General features: G+C 43.0%; 1 protein-coding gene across 6 annotated transcripts in view; it reads right to left on the reverse strand.

Annotated features, from left to right (window-relative positions):
• ANKRD55 (ankyrin repeat domain 55) overlaps positions 1–13,589 on the reverse strand; it is a 69,489-nt gene extending 55,900 nt beyond the window's left edge. For all 6 annotated transcript variants that reach the window (XM_073346183.2, XM_073346182.2, XM_073346186.2 and 3 more), the window contains exon 1: positions 13,184–13,589. In XM_073346183.2, coding sequence (XP_073202284.1) covers positions 13,184–13,238 — 55 coding nt within the window. In that variant the 5' untranslated portion in view covers positions 13,239–13,589. The remainder of the gene's footprint in view (positions 1–13,183) is intronic.
• Positions 13,590–22,544: the final 8,955 nt, after the last annotated feature.

A 22,544-nucleotide genomic window follows, 5' to 3' on the forward strand; every position in this document is an offset into this window, starting at 1 on the left:
CGATCTTTTTGTTAGACTAGACTTTAGTTCTTAATATCCACATAGAATTTCTGGAGCTAAATGTATATGATCGTACTGACAAGACGACATTTATACATTATTAATTATTATTATTAGTGATTGCAAAACAGGAAAGTTGAAAATCAAGGTGCTACATGTTCAGTGTTGTGAAGAATTCTTTTTGCGGATACAGACTAACACAGCTACTACTCTGAAATCTGTATTTTTATTATTTGCTTTCCCCACCATCAATAAGATTCTGTTGGTCTCCTCATAAAGACCACCAGTGTCTGGCAGATAGTGAAGTATGTCATATCAGGCTCACTTCCCAGCAGTTCAGCATGAACAACAGTGCTTAGCAACAAGCGTCCATCTCCCCCAGCCCTTTGATGCTTGAAGTAATGGGACATGCTTTCCTTTCTGGCTGTATTGTGATAACCTGTTTCATGAATTTTCACTGTATTTTCCACTGAATGCATCTGATGAAGTGAGCTGTAGCTCACGAAAGCTTATGCTTTAATAAATTTGTTAGTCTCTAAGGTGCCACAAGTACTCCTGTTCTTTTTGCGGCTACAGACTAACACGGCTGCTACTCTGAAACCTGTTTCATGAATGTTAGTATTCTATTCGGCCCTCCAGCAACAGCCTATTAATACTCAAGTAACAGCATGTAGTGTATGAATACAGAATTCAGCAATCACTTAATTCTCTTATTTTATGGTTTTGATTATTTAAAACATTCTTGTGTTATTCAGACCTGTGAGTTAGCAATGTAAGAAAGAACAACTTATTAATGTAGAGACCAATTGTATGGATTCAGAAAAATTTGGACCTCGTCTCTTGATACATTTGGATAAAGAATGCTAAGATAGCTCAAATAATACCTCTGCGCTTTCCCCCTCCGTCTTCCTGCCACCTCTCCCCCAAACCCCTCCTTTCCTTCCTTTCCCCCCCTTTTTCTTGTATTATTGTTACCACCACCCTAACATGTTATGTCTGTGTAACATTTTCCGATTTTATATTGACTGGTCTCACAACTTTGACAAGTTGCATAATTTTATTGATATCTTGTGAAATGTGGGACCACATAATGTGGTAACATATACAGGTTGTGAGCCGTTAATTTTTTTTGTATTTTTATTGATTGTTTCTTTATGAAGATAAATAAAGACACACACCAACAAAACCATCACTGGTTGTGCCAGAGTAGGGACATAATTTCAATCCATAAAGATAAAATTCTTGTTGCAGAGAGTCCTGAAACTACATGTTGTTCTTTGGGATTGTCATTTTGAAAGTGAATTATACCTAGAAGACAGGAGTGCAATATGTGATTCTCTGCTCCATTAGAGAAACCCCCAAAGTCCTGGACCTAAACATGATGTTTATTCACCATCACATTGTTTATGCAATTTCTGTGTTCAGTCTTTTCCCCCCCTCTCCCAAGTCTCTGTTTTTCTTATTTAGACTAGAAGCTCTTTGGGACTGCTGCGCACTCGCTTGTACAGTACCTAGAGCAATGGGACTCTGATCTTGGTTGGTTAATGGTGCTGCCATAATACAAATACATATTAATAAGCATTACTATCTGAGGGAAAGACAACAGGATTTTCAAAGCCCAAATATTTTGTGCCTAAACCAGTAGTTACATGCAACAATATGACAGGTTTCAGAGTAACAGCCGTGTTAGTCTGTATTCGCAAAAAGAAAAGGAGTACTTGTGGCACCTTAGAGACTAACCAATTTATTTGAGCATAAGCTTTCATGAGCTACAGCTCACATACATCAGTATGCATCCGATGAAGTGAGCTGTAGCTCACGAAAGCTTAGGCTCAGATAAATTGGTTAGTCTCTAAGGTGCCACAAGTACTCCTTTTCTTTATGCAACAATATGTCATTTTGATACAATTTAACAGAGTGTACTTTAAACAGACTATCAGGTTCTTTTTGGTTGATGGCCCCACTGGCCCGTTACCAGGTAGTGCCCCCTTCATCCCACATGGATGACCCAGAGATCATTTTAGGAACTGCAGGAGCTTAAACAACACTTAACCTAGTGGTTCACAGACTTTTAATAGGACACTTTCCCTCCCATGCTTGGTAAATAAACTGGAAATCTCAGTCTATTTCAGTGTTATCCCTGGCTCCTCCTCAATTTCCTTCCCTCCCCTGCCCCATGTGTTTTATCTTCTCTCCTCTGCATGCTCTTGGACTAGCTTAGTACCCATCCACCCTGGGGGCACTGCCAACAGGGGGTAGAATCATAGACGATTAGGGTTGGAAGAGACCTCAGGAAGTCATCTAGTCCAACCCCCTGCTCAAAGCAGGACCAACACCAACTAAATCATCCCAGGTACCAGGTGACCAGAAAGAGGAGGTAGCATATGTTACAGAGGACATGGGATGAAGAATAGAAAGTGTGTGTGAGAGAAGTATTTGTCAGCAGGAACCTGGAGATAGCAGTTGAGTATCTAGTTCAAAAAAGAACTAGATACATTCATGGAAGATAGGTCCATCAATGGCTATTACCCAGGATGGGCAGGGATGGTGTCCCTAGCCTCTGTTTGTCAGAAGTTGGGAATGGGAAACAGAGGATGGATCACTTGATGATTACGTGTTCTGTTCATTTGCTCTGGGGCACCTGGCATTGGTCACTGTCAGAAGACAGGATACTGGACTACATGGAACTTTTTGGTCTGACCAGTATGGCCGTTCTTATGAGAGCTGTAGATCAAGCGCTAGGTCCTGACAGCTGTCCAGAGGTAGAACTGGACCATGAGAAGCAGCCCCGAAAGGCTGACTGATACAGCCATGAACCAGCATAGAACAAGCTTGAGAACAGAAGAGCAGCTTATAGAGTAGGCTGCTGTGCAACCCCCTTGTGGAGCTAGGAGAGAGCCTGGAGAGCTACAGTTGTGACAGGAGAGCTGGGTTCTGGGCAAAGGCAGCCCAGCCCATGGGTGCTAGGGGGCATAGTAAATTCAAATAAACAAACTTCCCAAGTTGTGAGGAACCCAGGCACTAGTGGCTATGGAAAGAATAACCTGAGTATCTACTGCTCTTGCCTTCAAGACTGTAGCTTACTGGATATGCCACTAAGGGCTTATCTACACTTAAAAAGCTACAGTGATACAATGACTGAAGCTGTAGTACTTTAGTGTAGATGCTACCTATGCTGATGTGAGGGGTTCTCCCGTCAGCGTAGGGAACTCACCTCCCTGACAGGCAGTAGCTAGGTCAACAGAATAATTCTTCCATCAGCCCAGTTCTGTCTACACAGGGACTTGGGTCGGCTTAACAGTGCTGCTCCGGGGTGTGGATTTTTCACACTCCTGAGCAATGTAGTTAAACCGACCTAATTTTCTATCACAGACCAGGCTTACCCCTGTGAAAGGGAGTGGTGTCCCACAATGACATGCTGCAGGGAGCGAAGGGTGCCATTACACTAGCATTGGTGTGGCTGTCTGGTGTTAATTCCTTAAACAATGGGCTGTGCGTTCAAGGCAAGTTGCATGGACCCTTGTATAATGGATGTTTACACAATCTTAGTAGGTTGCGACTCCATGGTTAACCACTTGTGTTCGAATTCAGCTTTGGATACTGACACTGGCTGGTTTCTTGACATGTGGAGTACCTAGGTGTGTTATCAGTGTGTTGGGGTAGCCTCTGAGACCTTGTCCACTTGGTTCCCAAGAACTCAGCTCAATTCCAAACTCATCTCTGAGGTTTCTTTATTGGCAAACAATCAAACTACATTTGAACTGGTCAGGCTCAGGTATAGGAGGTGCATATAGGGTGTACCAGACATCCAAAGTTACACAGCAAACCTCTTCCTTTATGTACATTTATACATTACATTGCCTCACATCTTTTGGGACTGGCTTGGTTATTTTGTAGGACCCAATCCCTGTACCGAATGCTCTGTCCATGCTCTGTGTCACTACATCCCACATTCTTCATAGAAATATTGTTATGATATAAATATGACATAACTAAGATATGTTTTATGCAAGATAGGTCATGTAAGTTATCATTGGAAAGGTTATGTTTTACTGAATATGATTATCCTATTTGTATACATGTATCATTTCTGTATCTGAAGTTAGGAATATTAACTATGTAACAATTACAACTGTGGTTACACCTGGGAAATGACCGCCAGACAGTATGCAATCAGCCTGGATGACCCATTAGGATAGACAATAGGTTTATGAAGATGCTGATCTCTCGTCTTCATGGAGTTCCTTCTTGTGGTTGTTACAAATAAACCTTGTCTCATAGTGGCTTTAACACTGTAAGGTCATGTGATAATGTCACCTAGTACAGCGTACCACCTTGGACACTGCTGGTATTTTTCCACTGGAGACAAAGGATTCCCGCCTTATGTAAATTCTACTTAAGGCTGGGAAATAAGTCAATCAGGGCTCTTCTCCATTACCTCCCCACCCAAGAAGGAAAACTGCTGAAAGTACCTGAAGAAACAAAGGAATGAAGCTGGGGAAAGGCAAGGGCTGAGTCCAGGCTGAGACAGGGGTCTAGCCTGTGAAGAGAAATAACTGGAACTCTAAGCTGCAGAAACTCTGCAACCTGCCTAAAACAACATTTAGGGTGAGAAATTACTATTTGTAACCTGTTTCTTTAGTGAATTAAGCTTAGGTTGCGTGTTTTGTTTTGTTTGCTATCCCTTATAATCACTTAAAATTTACCTTTTGTAGTTAATAAACTTGTTTTTGTTTATTCAAATACCCAGTTTGTACAATTCATATCTGGGAGGACCGGATGACAAAAAGCTGTGCATATCTTCCTCCACATTGAGGGAGGGGCAAATTTTTATCAGCATGCATGGTACAGATCTTTCTATACAGTGTAAGACATTATTATTTTGGGTTTACACCCCAAAGGAGGTGTGCATGTGAGTGCTGGTTAAATGCCCGAGCTGAATCCTCCCACACAGAGCTGATTTCAGTCTGTCTGCTATGCATGTGCCAGGGAAGGCTTGAGGGTCTCGCACAGCAAGGACACGGGGAGGAAGCCCAGGCTGGTGGAATGCGTGGGCTCAGTGGAATCCCAGCACATCAGGTGGACACCCAGACAGGGGGTCCAACCCGTCACATGCACGCCTTACTCTTTATCTCATTTTACATTCCAGGTTTGTCTTATTCATTATTAGTGGTTCCCTAGGTGTTCCCCTTATTTTAGCTAGTACCAACATTCTGTTTCCAGCCCGCCGATTTATTTACCTCCCTAATCATCTCCCCCAAGAAATGAAGCCCCAGCCATGCCCAATTACTTATGTCGAGCCAGGCCTATATTCCACTGCTTTTCTTTTTTTTTTTTATATTAGCATTTGTTTCATTTGCATTACATTCCTGTCTTTCTGGGCTTTCTTTTTTAAGTTCACTACCCAGTGACAGATTCCCGAGACCGGTAGCTGTAATCATTTGAACCACCATTGATACTGGTCTCAAAGTACAAACCAGGCAGTGCAAGCTCACCTCCTCCAGTATAGTCCAACAGGGTGTAATCCCACATTATAAGATTCCCTGCTTTTAAAGCATCCTTCTGTAATTTGCTTTCAGTAAAAAACCAGTACAAAATATATAAAAAAAATCTTTCCATTTATTACCACAAGAGATTTGGGTGTGAAACAGAACATAGGCCAATTAAAATAGCATTCCCTGGGTCTATACTGGAAGTGGTCCTCTTTAGCCACCACATAAAACTTATCACCAGCATAGGCAGTTTTTACTTTATCAGCCTTCCAGCATCTCAACTGTACGGTGAAATTTGGAGACTGTTCCCCTAGAGTGAATCCACATGCCAGCAACTCTGTTTGTAAGACATTACACCTGCACATGCAAGTGTCCTCCAGGTGCAAATAGCAGTACAAACCTGGGACTTTCCAGACCTTGCATTGTCTTACAACAGTATTTGAGAAGGGAAAACAAACTTCTTCCACATTTCAGAGTAGCAGCTGTGTTCGTCTGTATCCACAAAAAGAAAAGGAGGACTTGTGGCACCTTAGAGACTAACAAATTTATTTGAGCATAAGCTTTCGTGAGCTACAGCTCACTTCATTGGATGCATTCAGTGGAAAATACAGTGCGGAGATTTATATACACAGAGAACATGAAACAATGGGTGTTACCATACACACTGTAACAAGAGTGATCAGGTAAGGTAAGCTATTACCTGCAGGAGAGTGGTGGGGGGGAACCTTTTGTAGTGATAATCAAGGTGTTCTTTCTTCCACATTGTACGTGTTACAGTGATTTCACATTTAACTTCATGGTATTGGCCCCTTGTTAATTTTCTTATCCTGCACCAACTCGTGTCACCTCTTGTGCCAAATTTTTAGCTTTTCTGTCGGGTTAAAAGAGCACATGTTTTCTTGCTCCTTATATTTTAAGGCTGCTTTTACTTTGTATAGCACAGTGGCTCTCAACCTGTTTATCATTGTGGGCCTCAGGCTGAGAACCACTGCACTCCCCACACACAATCCCTCCACAATCCCTTATGCCTAGTGCCACCACCCAGAGTGGGGCCAGGAGCAGAGCTCTGGGTGCTGGGTTGGGCAGCAGAGACCCAGACCACCGCGTGGGACCGGGCCCTGCAGCAGGGCCAGACACCAGACCCCGACATGGAGCTGGGTGGCCGGAATGCGGGACACCCCTCCCTTGTGCAGGGCTGGATCTGGACCCTGAAGCACGGGGCCAGGCAGCTGGAGTCCGGGACCCTGTGGTGCAGGGCCAGGTAGCAAGAAGCCAGACTCTGGGACCCTGAGGTGTGGAGCTGGACAGAGGGACTGGACCTAGACCCTACAGTGCAGGGCCAGGCAGCCATACACGGAACTGCCTTGTGGCCGGACCGGCTGACCAACAGCCGGGGCCTGACCCTGGAACCCTGCTGCATGGGGCCGGGCAGCTAGAGCCCCGAACCCCGCCACGCAGGGCCAGGCAGCGTGACCGGGACAGCTAGCAGCTGGACCAGGACCCCGCAGCTCAGGGCCAAGCAGCCAGATCCCAGGACCCGGGGGCCCGCAGCTGGACCTGAACCTCCCACCCCCAACAAGGGGCTGGGTAGCTGGAACCGACCCCTGGAGCTGAACCCTACCTAAAACCTGGGAGTGCTGCAGTACCCCAGCAAAACTCTAAATCCCAGCGTGGCCCCCCCGCCCAATCTACCCACAGACCCACTCTCTCCTGCCCCCTAAAGTACTCACCAGCCCCCTGCTGGGAGCAGCACTTCTGCAGGCTGCCATTTTCTCTCCCCTCCCTCAGGCAGCCCCTCCCCTGCCAGACCAGCAAATCTTTTTTTTTTTTTTTTTTTAAAAGCACACGTGGCCCACAGGCTGAGAACTGCTGATATAGCTGTATTGCCCACATACTACATGTGGTGTTATTATTAGCACACCTATTAAAGAGATGTTTTGTTAAATTCTGTGGTGGCTTGCTACATTGTAAACAATTTAGTAAGAGAGACCAAATAAATCTTTTAATTTTGCTTGGCTTAGCCTTGTCAGCTGAACCTTTGAACTTTCTTCTTTTTTAAAATGGTTTTACACACCTGACATTTTCCTTTTGTAAATTGCAAATTGTAAGCAAAGACCATTTAATTTTTTTACTTTTTTAAACGGCAAATTTTTATATTTAAGCTTTGAACAAGTTTTTTTTAAAAAAAAAAAAAAACAAGAAGTGAGAACTTTTTGGCTTGCGCCCTGATAACTGCACTGTTTTGTTTTACTGCTGTCTCTAAAGCCCTTGTTTTAATTCTGTGGCTCAGCTAGCTGAAGCTTTAGTAAGCTGATTGCGATGCTGAAATTTGTGACAGGCGGTATTTCTTTTTAAAACTTACTAGGTATTCCCTTCCCACCCCTTGTTTTTGCTTGTAGTTACTTTTTTACACAACTGTATCCAAGTTACACCCCCCTAGTATATTCAGAAGCAGTTAATCCATATTGGAAATTTCAGTGGCATTCAAAGGATCTCTGCTGTGCTCTTCTAAGCAGTCCCCCCATCCCCATAACACTCTCTGGAGTTCCTTTTTCACCTGGTCCCAAACTCCCCCTAATACTTCACTGAGGAGCCCAGAGGGTCCACCCTTAGATTTAGCCCACTTCTCCAGCATGGTACCCACTTGTTCATATTTAAACCCTTCCAGTGCCATTCCTTTAATGCTAGGCTGTGAGGTGTATATGTTACCTGCTCCAGACTACAGCATCTGAGTGTGATGGGATCTCCAGGGTGCAGCCTGGGACCATGGGACCTCTGTGACCCCTTAACTCTCTCCAGCCTGGGCTGTCTCTCACAATGCCTTGCTAATGACCAGCAGCAAACCCCTCCAGGTGTTATCACTCAGCACAACCGCATGTAGAGACCCCACACCCAGCTAGTTTGCATGAATGATCCCAGAGCCACTCGGGAATCACACAGGGAAAGGCACCAGCCAAATCCTCCCCCTCCCCCCAAGACGAGCAATGGAATTTTATTCACTGGTTCACTACTACTTCAATGGAAAGTGCATATATACCAGCCTTTGCAAATGTGGGCAGTTTTGCCACACACTTCATACAGACTCACTGGTAAAGATAAACAGTAAAAGAAGCTTCTTGGCTACAAAAGATAGATTATAAGTGATAGGCAAAAAGTCAGAGCTGGTTACCAAAATAAAATATAAGCATGCAGTCTAAACTCTCATCCCTATTAGAGTTGGCAACAGCTAGATTAAGCAGTTTTTCTCACCCCACTGGGTACTGCAGTTCATAGTACACAGATTTCACCCTTGAAATCTGGGGCAGTCCCCTCAGTTGGAGTCTTCAGAGTCTCCTTGTTGCTTGCCGCGTAGGTGGGTGAAGGAGAAAGGCCCAGCCTGGGCCCCCTGTGTTCAGTTTTATACCATCAATCCACGTGCTTGGAAAACACAAGTCCAGGCATGTCTGGGTGGGCATTGCTGAGTCTCCAGTCAAGGCTGAGCAATTCCTCTGGTGTGGCCTCATGCAGGTGAGTCATTGCATTGTAGCTCCCTTGTTGGACAATGGTTGTTGATGGGCTCATTGACATCCCGCCTGGGTGTTGGTTACTTTCCTTGCTGTTGTCTCTGGGGAGCTAATATGTGGCTGATTCTTCCCCAACATACAGCATGTTTTAGTGACAACCATACAACACAATTCTCATAACTTCATATGCATTAATGATATACATATATGGATAGAGAAATGACTTTCAGCAGATCATAACCTTTCCCTTGATACCTTACAAGATGCGCTTTATATGTAAGATAACAATTAAGGTACAGAATGTCACACTGAGTCATGGCACCAGTACGCTGGGGTAGCCTCTGAGACCTTTTCCACTCAGGAGTCTGTTGGGGTGAATTCTGAAAACTTATGCACTCAGTAGGCTCCCAGACCTAATCACTGAGGTTTCTTTATTAGCATACAATCAAACTACACTTGAGTTAATCAGGCTGAAGTGTAGGGGGCAAGTACAGGGCATACCGCACTTCCAAAGTTACAAAACAAACTTCTTCCACGCTTACGTATTACACTGCATTTACTATACCTTGCATTACATGTTTTGGGACTGGCTTGTTTACTTTGTAGGAACCAGTCCCTGTGCAGGACGCTCTGTCCATGCACAATTTACTTTTACCTCATTTATATGCCAGGCTTATTTTATCCATTGTTATCTTGTTCATTGTAAATGATGTTCCCTCTTATCTTAGCTACTACAGATATTCTGTGTACAGCCTCCTGATTTATCTACTTCCCTAATCCTGTCTCCCAAAAAATAAGGCTATACCCATGGCCAATTATTCATGTCAAGCCAGGCCTACAGAATGACCAATAACGAAGTTTGGCAAGAATGTTTACGTGGGAAGAGTGAATCCCACCAAATGCAAGAGCCAGCACAATGAAGTAATGGGTTTTTTTCTATCTCTGTTTTGATTCAAAACTGCTCAAGCTAGTTAAGTCCCAGGCAGACTGCAAAAAGCTACAAAAGAGCTCTCAAAACTAGGTGACTGGGCAACAAAATGGCAGATGAAATTCAGTGTTGATAAATGCAAAGTAATATACCTGGGAAAACAATCCCAACTATACCTATAAAATGATGGGGTCTAAATTAGCTGTTACAACTCAAGAAAGAGATCTTGGAGTCATTGTTGACAGTTCTCTGAAAACATCCACTCAATGTGCAGTCATAGTCAAAAAAACGAACAGGAAGTTGGGAATCATTAAGAAAGGAATAGATAATAAGACAGAAAATATCATATTGCCTCTATATAAATCCGTGGTATGCCCACATCTTGAATTCTACGTTCAGATGTGGTTGCCCCATCTCAAAAAGATATATTGGAATTGGAAAAGGTTCAGAAAAGGGCAACAAAAATTATTAGGGGAATGAAACAACTTCTGTATGAGGAGAGATTAATAAAACTGGGACTTTTCAGCTTGGAAAAGAGATGACTAAGTGGGGGATATGATTGTGGTCTATAAAATCATGACTGGAGTGGAGAAAGTACATAAAGAAAGAACTAGGGGTCACCAAATGAAATTAATGGGCAACAGGTTTAAAACAAACAAAATGAAATATTTCCTAACACAACACACAGTCAACCTGTGGAACTCTTTGCCAGAGGATGTTGTGAAGGCCAAGACTATAACAGGGTTCAAAAAAGAACCAGATAAATTCATGGAGGATAGGTCTATCATTGGCTATTAGTCAGGATGGGCAGGGATGGTGTTCCTAGCCTCTGTTTGCCAGAAGCTGGGAATGAGTGACAGGAAAAGCGACAAACTTTAGCAAAGCTTTTGACACGGTCTCCCACAGTATTCTTGCCAGCAAGTTAAAGAAGTATGGGCTGGATGGATGCACTACAAGGTGGATAGAAAGTTGGCTAGCTTGTCGGGCTCAACAGGTAGTGATCAATGGCTCCATGTCTAGTTGACATCCGGTATCAAGTGGAATGCCCCAAGGGTCGGTCCTGGGGCCGGTTTTGTTCAATATCTTCTTTAATGATCTGGAGGATGGTGTGGATTGCATCCTCAGCAAGTTTGCAGATGACACTAAACTGGGAGGAGTGGTAGATATGCTAGAGGGTAGGGATAGGATACAGAGGGACCTAGACAAATTGGAGGATTGGGCCAAAAGAAATCTGATGAGGTTCAACAAGGACAAGTGCAGAGTCCTGCACTTAGGACAGAAGAATCCCATGCACTGCTACAGACTAGGGACCGAATGGCTCAGCAGCAGTTCTGCAGAAAAGGACCTAGGGGTGACAGTGGACGAGAAGCTGGATATGAGTCAACAGTGTGCCCTTGTTGCCAAGAAGGCCAATGGCATTTTGGGATGTATACGTAGGGGCATTGCCAGCAGATTGAGGGATGTGATCGTTCTCCTCTATTCAACATTGGTGAGGCCTCATCTGGAGTACTGTGTCCAGTTTTGGGCCCCACACTACAAGAAGGATGTGGAAAAATTGGAAAGAGTCCAGCGGAGGGCAACAAAAATGATTAGGGGACTGGAACACATGACTTATGAGGAGAGGCTGAGGGAACTGGGATTGTTTAGTCTGCAGAAGAGAAGATTGAGGGGGGATTTGATAGCTGCTTTCAACTACGTGAAAGGGGGTTTCAAAGGGGATGGATCTAGACTGTTCTCAGTAGTAGCTGATGACAGAACAAGGAGTAATGGTCTCAAGTTGCAGTGGGGGAGGTTTAGGTTGGATATTAGGAAAAACTTTTTCACTAGGAGGGTGGTGAAACACTGGAATGCGTTACCTAGGGAGGTGGTGGAATCTCCTTCCTTAGATATTGTTAAGGCCAGACTTGAGGAAGCCCTGGCTGGGATGATTTAGTTGGGGATTGGTCCTGGTTTGAGCAGGGGGTTGGACTAGATGACCTCCTGAGGTCCCTTCCAACCCTGATATTCTATGATTCTATGATATTCTATGAAAAGGATCACTTGATGGTTACCTGTTCATTCCCTCTGGAGCACCTGGCATTGGCCACTGTCAGAATACAGGATAGTGGGCTAGATGGACCTTTGGTCTGACCCAGTATGGCCGTTCTTATGCTCTAATCCTATAGAAGACTTTAAGAGAAAAACGCAAATCAAAATGGATCCAGAAAATGACCGTGACAAAACTGTGTTTTGCACAGTCACTGATTCCCATTGCAATTTGATGCATATATATCTGATTTATATCAATTTATTCACAAACAGCAGAATGGGATGCTGATGTGTTAAAGAGACTAAACAAGCAGTATTCTTGGTGCACTGCTTGCATTTGGAAGAATTTTGATGTTAGCCTTTTCGCATACGCAGCAAGCCAGAACCTTTTGTTTTGGGGCCAGCTCTGCTTTATCAGCATGTACACCTTGCAGATGCATACTGGTGATTGGGAAGATTGCACATAAGTCATTTTGGGGCTTTGTAAATAGACGGAGATTTGATGCAACATAGTTGTTTATACAATGAAAATTTCCTGCTTTGTGAAAAAAGGGGAATATAAAGAATACAGAACTTTAGTGAATTAGGCAAGAAAGGATGTAAATTATATTAGATATAGCATAGCCCCCACCCCAACAAATAAAATTCAAATAATCTAACTACAAAATAGATAACTAAGATCCATCTATATTTCCATAGCAACCTATTCGGGTAGAAAATTTATCATTGCCCTAGGGCTTATTTTAGATATCTTATGTTCAGACATAGTAATATTTGTGCAGTACATCTAAAGAGTTCCTGAATTAAGATCACTTGTTAGTGTGTATTTCTTTCATTATTTACATCTTGTAATTCCAAAATAGGTGAATTTAATTAGGAAAATGGGCACTTAGTTTTGTACAAGTCAAACACCACATTTTTAACTGGTTCTAGTTTAATGTAACAACCGTTGTATACACAACTCTCATAGCTGACCTTAAAAAACTGCTGTCATTCTTCCTGATGAAATCATTGCTTTATTTTTAAAGCAATACTAGTAGGCAGAAATATCTGTCCTTAACACTAATGGAAGAAGGTCCCTTTTGTATAAACACAGAGAAACAACATACGATAAACATATAAGACATTCATATTAGACCAGACCTCCACCATAAAATATGAGGCATTGATTTACCAGCCAAAACCATACAATTTCAACAGGGATGCTGGGATTTTAGTAGCAATTGACTTACCTTTGTGCTGATCAAACACCGATGAGGTACTAAAATCCATTGTGGTCTCTCTCATTATTGACTGTTAGACCAGGCAAATACCATCTCCGTGGTTTCCAGGGAAGAATCCCATATATTACAGTAAACAATATATGCAATGATAGCTGTCGCCAATCTTCTTGTTTGAGAATTAAATTCACTTTACGGCTGCAGGTTGTTGTCAAGGCAAAGACACGGTCGCTCACATAGTGAGAATGGTATATTCTGTTAATTAAAGACCCTATTAAAAAGACTTCTCCAGAAATGGCCTAATTGAGCTTCTAGGTCTTGAAAAAACACTAGCTTAAGAGGGGCAAACTGTCTATGATCAGGCCTGAGAAAGACACTGCAGATCACCCAGCATCAGCAATGAGAATGCTGGCTTTAAACAAACAGAAATCTCAATGGGTGAATGAGGATTCACTATGGCAAACAGAGCATGTGCAAAACTGCCAGTGCAATTTGGATGCTTCTGATGTACTCATTTTAGAAGCCAAACGGCATATGCTATGTTCACAGACAATGCTGTCTTAATTGACTATTATATAAATATTGTAGTAGGCATACATTCTGTCGTTTATTAATTAATCAGCCACCCACCTATTTAACTGAGTGAGTTTTGAATAGCATGGAGAACATAAATAAAAGGGAATGACGTTTTTTGCTGTATTTAATAGATAAGGTTTAAAAGTTCAATGTAACCGTTCTCAGTAACTACGGTCAGTTGAAATAGAAAGCCTTTTTAATGTAGACATGTTTGGTGTGTTTTAGCAGTGTTTTAATGAGATATTACAATGCAACTTGTAATATACACATTTTATACTTACTCTCCTAGTCCTATGTCCAAGCCAAAGGAGAGGGAGTCCAGCTGTAGGCTGGTTAGTCTGACATCAATTCTGGGCTAGATAATGGAGAGGCTGATATGGGACTCGATTAATAAAGAATTTAAATGAGGGTAATATAATTAGTGCTAATAAACAAGGACTATGGAAAATAGATCCCAACAAACTAACTTGACACCTTCTTTGAAGAGATTACGAGGTAAACGTTTTGATATAACGTATTTAGACTTCTGTAAGACATTTGACTTGATACTACACAACATTTTGATTAAAAAACGTAGCTAGATATAAAATTAACATGGCGCATATTAAATAGATTAAAATCTGGAAAGGTCTCAAAATTGTAAACAGGGAATCATCATTGAACAGTGTTTCTAGTGAAATCCCGCTGGGATTTGTTCTTGGTCTTACATTATTTAACCTTTTTATTAATGGCTTGGAAGAAAACACAAAATCATCACTGACAAAAATTGGGGGTATAGTAAATAATGAAGAGGACAAGTCACTCACACAGAGTGTTCTGGTTGACTTGGTAAGATGGCCGCAAGCAAACTATGCATTTTAATATGGCTAAATATAAAGGTATACATTTAGGTACAAAGAAGGTAGGCCCTACTTACAGGATGTGGGACTCTATCCTGGGAAGCAGAGACTCCGTAAAAGGTTTGGAGGTTGTGGGGGCTAACCATGAGCTCCCAGTGTGATTCTGTGGCCAAAAAGGCTAATGCCATCTTGGGATGCACAAACAAGGGGAATCTCAAGTAGGAGCAGAGAGGTTATTTTACCTCTGTATTTGGCACAGGTACAACCATTGCTGGAATACTGTGTTTAGTTCTGGCATCCACAATTCAAGAAGGATATTAATAAATTTGAGAGGGTTCAGAGAAGAGGCCTGAGCATGTGTATAGGATTAGAAAACAAGTCTATTGCTAAAAGGTTTAAGGAGCTCAATCTATTTAATTAACAAAGAGAATGAGTGACTTGATTATAGTCTGTAAGTATTTCCATGGGGAACAAATATTTAATAAATATTCTCTAGAAGAGAAAGGTATAACATGGCTGGAAGTTGAAGCTAGACAATTCAGACTGGAAATAAGGCAAATATTTTTTAACAGTTTGTCATGGGTCATACATGCCCTGTCCATTTTGGGGATGCGGTCTGTGTGACCCGTCTGGTCTCAGAGTAATGTGGCCTAACAGCCAAAGTCACTCTATCTGTCCTCTCTATCAGGGCTGTGCAGCCCAGTGGCCAGAGTCCATAGGGCAGCCCTTGCAATCAGAGCTGTGTGGCCTTGAGACCAGAGTCCGTAGGGCGGCCCTCCCAACCAGGGCTGTGCGGCCTAGTGGCCAGAGTCAATAGGGCGGCCCTCGCAACCAGGGCTGTGCGGCCTAGCGGCCAGAGTCCATAGGGCGGCCCTCGCAACCAGGGCTGTGCGGCCTAGCGGCCAGAGTCCATAGGGCTGGTGAGGCAGGCTGCCACCTCAGGGTGGGTGGCAGCCAGAATAGGGGGTGCCAAGCCAGGGCCCTGTCGGTGGTGGGGTTACCCGCCACCAGCTCAGTGGGGATCCGGCCAAAACACACCGAGACAGTCTCCGGATCTCCAACCACCACCCTGCAAAACCTCCCTAGGTTACTTCCTATCCACTTCTCTGCAGCTTGTGGTCTCATGGTTCCCCCAGGCTCTTCTCCCTCTGTGGCACCGAGAGCCTGGGGGTTGTGAGTCACTGCCATCTGACTGCCTTCTGTGTCATGGAGTGTCAATGATCCTTCAGCAGGAGTCTACATCACACCTCCTTCCTCTCCAGTGGTCAGCCCCAAATGAACTAGGCTGCTCCCTTTTATACCTGGCCTCCAGCCAGAGCATACCCAGCAGGGTCAAGGGGGCATGGCCTGCTCGGCCCAAAGATAGGAATTAACCCCTGTAGTCCCATGCGGGGCATGCATGACCTGTCACACAGTGAGAGTAACTGGAATAGCTTACCAAGGGTCATGGAGAATCTCTCATCACTGACAATATTTAAACTAAGAGTGGATGTTTTTTTCTAAACGATATACCCTAGGAATTATGTTGTGGAAATTCTATGGCCTGTGTTATATATTTTTCTGCAGGACCTGTGCCTGGCTGCCTTCTTCAGTGTGCAGGCTGGATTCTGTGCAGTGTATGAGACAGAAGCCCTTCAGATCTTTGCATTACACTGGGTCAATGTCTAGTTGCAATTACCATTGTGTAAGTATGATAAAATGGATTTACTCTGAATTTACTTTGGCCTCATGAGAACACATTTGGGCCAGCAAAGGACAGAAAGTTGTGGATGATGCAGGACCCTGCTTAGTGAACAGTAAGGGCAAAAATAAGTTCACTGAACACCATCTAACCTGTAAAATGAATGAGTTAGGGGTCCTGACTCAATAAAAAAAGCTGAGCAGTGCTGACACAGGGGATTGGGGAAAGCTGTCAGAAAGCCAAATCTAGTTCCCTGATTCTCCATCAGCCCAGTTCTGGTATGAGTCAGAACATAGGCGCTGACTTTTGTTTTTGCTGGTGGCTGCTTTTGAAGAGGTGTGTATGTTTGAGGGGGGTACTCTGTCAGTTTTGGGGGAAGGCTATTTTCAGCATATTTATACACTTCTTTCATATTCTAGTTATTGAATGTTTATCATTGATATCTTTACTATTTTAATAATGATTAAATTGCTATGAACTACATAATTACATTATCATGCATTACAGTATATTAAAACCATTGCAATCACCTACAAGCTGTCTTCACTAACATCCCAGTTTAAAGACATTATGTCTCTTTGTAGCCTTCTGGATGAAACTGTCAGCAATCTTATTTACATCTGGTTCTCTGGTATTATCTTGATGCACGTTAAGGACAGCTACATTATTCAGTTGCATCTATCCCATTGATGACTGGAGATAATTTTTACGTCTTCTGAAGCTGGAGCATGAGTTCAGGATGATACGGACACAATGAGAAGGATTCTTATACATTTGCAGTACTTTGGAAGCATCGTACTTCCAGAGTACTGCAAGTGACTCCAAGATCTCTTTTTTGATGGGTAACAGCTAATTTAGGCCCCATCATTTTGAATATATAGTTGGGATTATATTTTGCCATATGCATTTCTTTGCATTTAACATTGAATTTTATCTGTCATTTTGTTGCCAAGTCACCCTGTTTTGTGAGATCTGGTTGTAACTTTTTGCAGTCTGTTTTGGATTTAACTATCTTGAGTAATTTTGTATCATCTGCAAACTTTGCCACCTTACTGTTAACCCCCTTTTTCCAGATCATTTATGAATATGTTGAAAAGCACTGGTCACTGTACAAGCCCCTCATTGGACACCGCTATTGACTTCTCTCCATTCTGAAAATGGACCATTTATTCCTACCCTTTGTTTCCTATCTTTTAACTGGAGTGCCTGGAAATGCTTTCAGGATCATCTAATGATTCTTAATTTAATGACAAACCTTTCGATATCTTAATCACCCTGCCTCTGTTTATAAACAGACTCCCTGCCCCAAGGATGGAAGTTGGTAGCAGCACAGAGCTCACCACATTGCACACTCAATGTCCGACTCCTGGGTGCTGAGCACCCACTATTTTTTACCATGGGTGCTTGAGCCCTAGAGTGGCCACGGAGCCAGTGCCTATGAGTCAGAGAAGTCTAGAGAAACTCACATTAGTGGTGGATCAGTGAGGAATAGCTCTGCTCCACCTGACCTTGATTTCTCTATATCCTCATCATGCCCAGATTCCCATCAGAGTTTTCTCCTTCAAAAGAAGATTCTGTGCTGGCTATTTATAGCCAGAATCCAGCTCCTTTGCACTAAGTGGTGAAAAGGAGCTGGATCACACCAGAGAATCTGGTGCAAAGACTTGATCATTATATTCACCCACAGGGCAGAGTTAAGACTGTGTAGGGCAACCTTAACACGGGTGTTTCCTAACTTGATTGCTTCCTTTGCATTCTTAACATAATGTAGTTTTATTATTTAATAGTTGCAAACATTGCTTCAATGTGAAGAACCTACTGTAGATGTAATAACACTTGTCAAACATTCAGAAACTCCAGTGTTCAAATTTGAGTCTGAATCCAAACTGCCTAAAATTCAGGGTTGTTAAGCGACAAACAGTTTGAGAGAGAGAATACACCACAAAATTCCAGGCCAGTTCTGAAGTTCTCTAACAGTTGAAGGTGTTCAGCTCTGGAGCACTGGTTTGCATGAAGAAATCTTGTTGTGGTATTTTGATGTCAAAGCTTTGACTTATTTATATTGCTTTCTTTACTTGACTGCCAATGTATTCATATAGGGAATTTGGACATTATTTCCTTTGAATAAGATCAGGCTTATTTATATTGCAGTAGCGCTCCCTATGCACTAGGCATTGTATGTACACATAAGAACACAGTCTATTCTGTTCTGCAGAGATTCTTTTATTGCCTTCATCACGGTAGTATCTGAGTCCCTTCCAGTAGTCATGCCCTGGGGAGCTACAGTCTCAATAGACAAACAGCAATATAAAAGTAAAAGGAAAAAGAACCTTTTGTAGTGATAATCAAGGTGGGACATTTCCAGCAGTTGACAAGAACGTCTGAGGAACAGTGGGGGTGGGGATAAACATGGGGAAATAGTTTTACTTTGTATAATGACCCATCCACTCCCAGTCTCTATTCAAGCCTAAGTTAATTGTATCCAGTTTACAAATTAATTCCAATTCAGCAGACTCTCGTTGGAGTCTGTTTTTGAAGTTTTTTTGTTGAAGTATTTCCACTTTTAGGTCTGTAATTGAGTGACCAGAGAGACTGAAGTGTTCTCTAACTGGTTTTTGAATGTTATAATTCTTGACGTCTGATTTGTGTACATTTATTCTTTTACGTAGAGACTTTCCAGTTTGACCAATGTACATGACAGAGGGGCATTGCTGGCACATGATGGCATATATCACATTGGTAGATGTGCAGGTGAACGAGCCTCTGATAGTGTGGCTGATGTGATTAGGCCCTATGATGGTGTCCCCTGAATAGATATGTGGACACAGTTGGCAACGGGCTTTGTTGCAAGGATAGGTTCCTGGGTTAGTGGTTCTTCCTGAAAACAGCATCCTGGCCACTATGTATGTAGAAGCCCTCTACACCAACATTCCACACAAAGATGGACTACAAACTGTCAGGAACAGTATCCCCGATAATGTCACGGCAAACCTGGTGGCTGAACTTTGTGACTTTGTCCTCACCCATAACTATTTCACATTTGGGGACAATGTATACCTTCAAATCAGCGGCACTGCTGTGGGTACCCACATGGCCCCACACTATGCCAACATTTTTATGGCTGACTTAGAACAACGCTTCCTCAGCTCTCGTCCCCTAATGTCCCTACTCTACTTGCACTACATTGATGACATCTGCATCATCTGGACCCATGGAAAAGAAGCCCTTGAGGAATTCCACCATGATTTCAACAATTTCCATCCCACCATCAACCTCAGCCTGGACCAGTCCACACCAGAGATCCACTTCCTGGACACTACGGTGTTAATAAGCGATGGTCACATAAACACCACCCTATACCGGAAACCTACTGACTGCTATTCCTATCTACATGCCTCCAGCTTTCATCCAGACCGCGCCACACGATCCATTGTCTACAGCCAAGCTCTACGATACAACCGCATTTGCTCCAACCCCTCAGACAGAGACAAACACCTACAAGAGCTCTATCAAGCATTCTTACAACTACAATACCCACCTGCTGAAGTGATGAAACAGATTGACAGAGCCAGAAGAGTACCCAGAAGTAACCTACTACAGGACAGGCCCAACAAAGAAAATAACAGAACGCCACTAGCCATCACCTTCAGCCCCCAACTAAAACCTCTCCAATGCATCGTCAGAGATCTACAACCTATCCTGAAGGACGACCCATCACTCTCACAGATCTTGGGAGACAGGCCAGTCCTTGCTTACAGACAGCCCCCCAATCCGAAGCAAATACTCACCAGCAACCACACACCACACAACAGAACCACTAATACACTGGAAAACCACTGGATACAATTAACTTAGTCTTGAATAGAGACTGGGAGTGGATGGGTCATTACACAAAGTAAAACTATTTCCCCATGTTTATCCCCACCCCCACTGTTCCTCAGACATTCTTGTCAACTGCTGGAAATGTCCCACCTTGATTATCACTACAAAAGGTTCCTCCCCGCCCCCGCTCTCCTGCTGGTAATAGCTCACCTTAAGTGATCACTCTGGTTACAGTGTGTATGGTAACACCCATTGTTTCATGTTCTCTATGTATATAAATCTCCCCACTGTATTTTCCACTGAATGCATCCGATGAAGTGAGCTGCAGCTCACGAAAGCTTATGCTCAAATAAATTTGTTAGTCTCTAAGGTGCCACAAGTACTCCTTTTCTTTTTGCGAATACAGACTAACACGGCTGCTGCTCTGAAACCTGTCAATATAAAAGTAAAGATTCAAAGTGATATTAGGTTGATATTAGGATATTAGATACATAGAATGTAAGCTCCATCTTTTCATTATCTGTGTGCACAGTGTCTAGCCCAGTGGGGCCCTGATCTGCTCCTAACCAGGACCAGTTGATGCTACTGCAAACCAGGAAATTAATGACAGGTTTCAGAGTAACAGCCGTGTTAGTCTGTATTCGCAAAAAAGAAAAGGAGTACTTGTGGCACCTTAGAGACTAACCAATTTATTTGAGCATGAGCTTTCGTGAGCTACAGCTCACTTCATCGGATGCAACATCGGATTGCATCCGATGAAGTGAGCTGTAGCTCACGAAAGCTCATGCTCAAATAAATTGGTTAGTCTCTAAGGTGCCACAAGTACTCCTTTTCTTTTTCAGGAAATTAATGTAATCAGCAAAAGCTGTTGTTCCTACTTCTTCCCCTAACCCTTCCTCTATCTTGATAGCCGATGGCCTCACCTGCCCCCAACAGTCACTGGGAGTCTCTCTGCCACCCATCCTCATCCCTGAATGGATGGTTTGGAGGGCATCTATATATTCTTAATTTTAATAGTTTTCCTGAGGACAAGAGACACTGTAGAGCATATGGCCACTGACTGACTGAACATTCCCATGAAGCAAGGAGATAAACCTGTATAAGCCTTTTAGGGATCAGATTAATTTTGGGATCCCGTAAAAGGCACAAGAAGACTTCTTCCAGCAGAATAGGATTTTATTTGGTGATCACTTAAAACCAGCATGTTGTCTCCAGCTGAAAATCTGAGAGCAAAAATCTCTTGCTCTGTCCCATCCATTGAAATACCCCAACTGCTCCCTTATGAGCAGATTCAACACAAATTAATTAATCAGAACACTGTAGTCACTGCTTTTCTTCATGCATTTTAGAAACCAAATACTCAAAAGAAAGTCGATCCTTCCCGAGAATTATATTCACTCCTGAAGGTTTATTGAAAGAACACAAGGGGTTTTACATTTTAGTCTCGGCGTGAATGTCGTAACACAATTTTTTACTGAGAGGCCAGCAGTGTCCACAAGACAAATGGCTGATGAACCATGCTAAAAATCCCACTCATTCTTTCCTCTGGACTTCTCAGTGTAACCGTTCCACTCTGTCCCACCGAGCCTGGGAGCTCCTCAGGGCAGGGCCTGTTTCTGCTTCGAGTCTTGTAAGTGTTGGACTTAACATGTATCTTTTACCATCATACACGATATTAAGCCATTATTAAAAGAATCTGACATACAAAATAAGGCCCTGAACCTTCAACTGGCTTTGCCAATGTAGATCTGATTGCAAGATTAAGGCCTCAATCTGTATCACAGCAATGCTGGACACATTGGAGCTTGAAGCTGCTGAACCTTAGACTTGGCTCAAGTCCCCGGCATTTTTAGTGGAGAGGAGTTGGGACGGGTGGTAGTTTAAGACCCATGGAAATATCTCAAAAAATTTAAGGCTACTGTCAGCGTGATGGCCATGGATTGTGAAAGTGACACCAAGCAGGACAGAGATGGAATCAAAGAACTGGTACTGTCCAGTCTAGGCAGGAAGCAAAGAGGACAGTTCTTATACTACAGGCATTTGGATTTAATTGAAGTTTTTCTGATTTTTAAAGTGATGCCATTTTTAATGGAAGAGAAGCCTGGCTACAGGTAGGGGTTGGAGTGATCATAGAGGAAAACCTCAGGTGTTGAGATTTACCACTGTATGCACGTACAGAATGGTAACTGTGTGTTTACACAGTGCCATGGTAATTCCCCCATGGTGCTTGGTGTGTAAAGAAATTGTGACATTTTAGGTCTAGGCACAAGACTGGGAATAAGGAACTTTAGAGTTCAATTTCTATCTCTGCCACTACCTTCCTGTATGACCATGGGCAAGTCCGGTTCCAACTCTGAATTCATTTTGCACTCATAACATTGTAGGCTATGGGGAAGGAACCATGTTTTTGTTGGGTGTTTGTACAGTATCTAGGCCTGGTCCATAACTTACCTTC

The sequence above is a fragment of the Lepidochelys kempii genome, chromosome 5 (assembly GCF_965140285.1).
Source record: "Lepidochelys kempii isolate rLepKem1 chromosome 5, rLepKem1.hap1, whole genome shotgun sequence".
In the NCBI taxonomy this organism is placed as follows: domain Eukaryota; kingdom Metazoa; phylum Chordata; order Testudines; family Cheloniidae; genus Lepidochelys; species Lepidochelys kempii.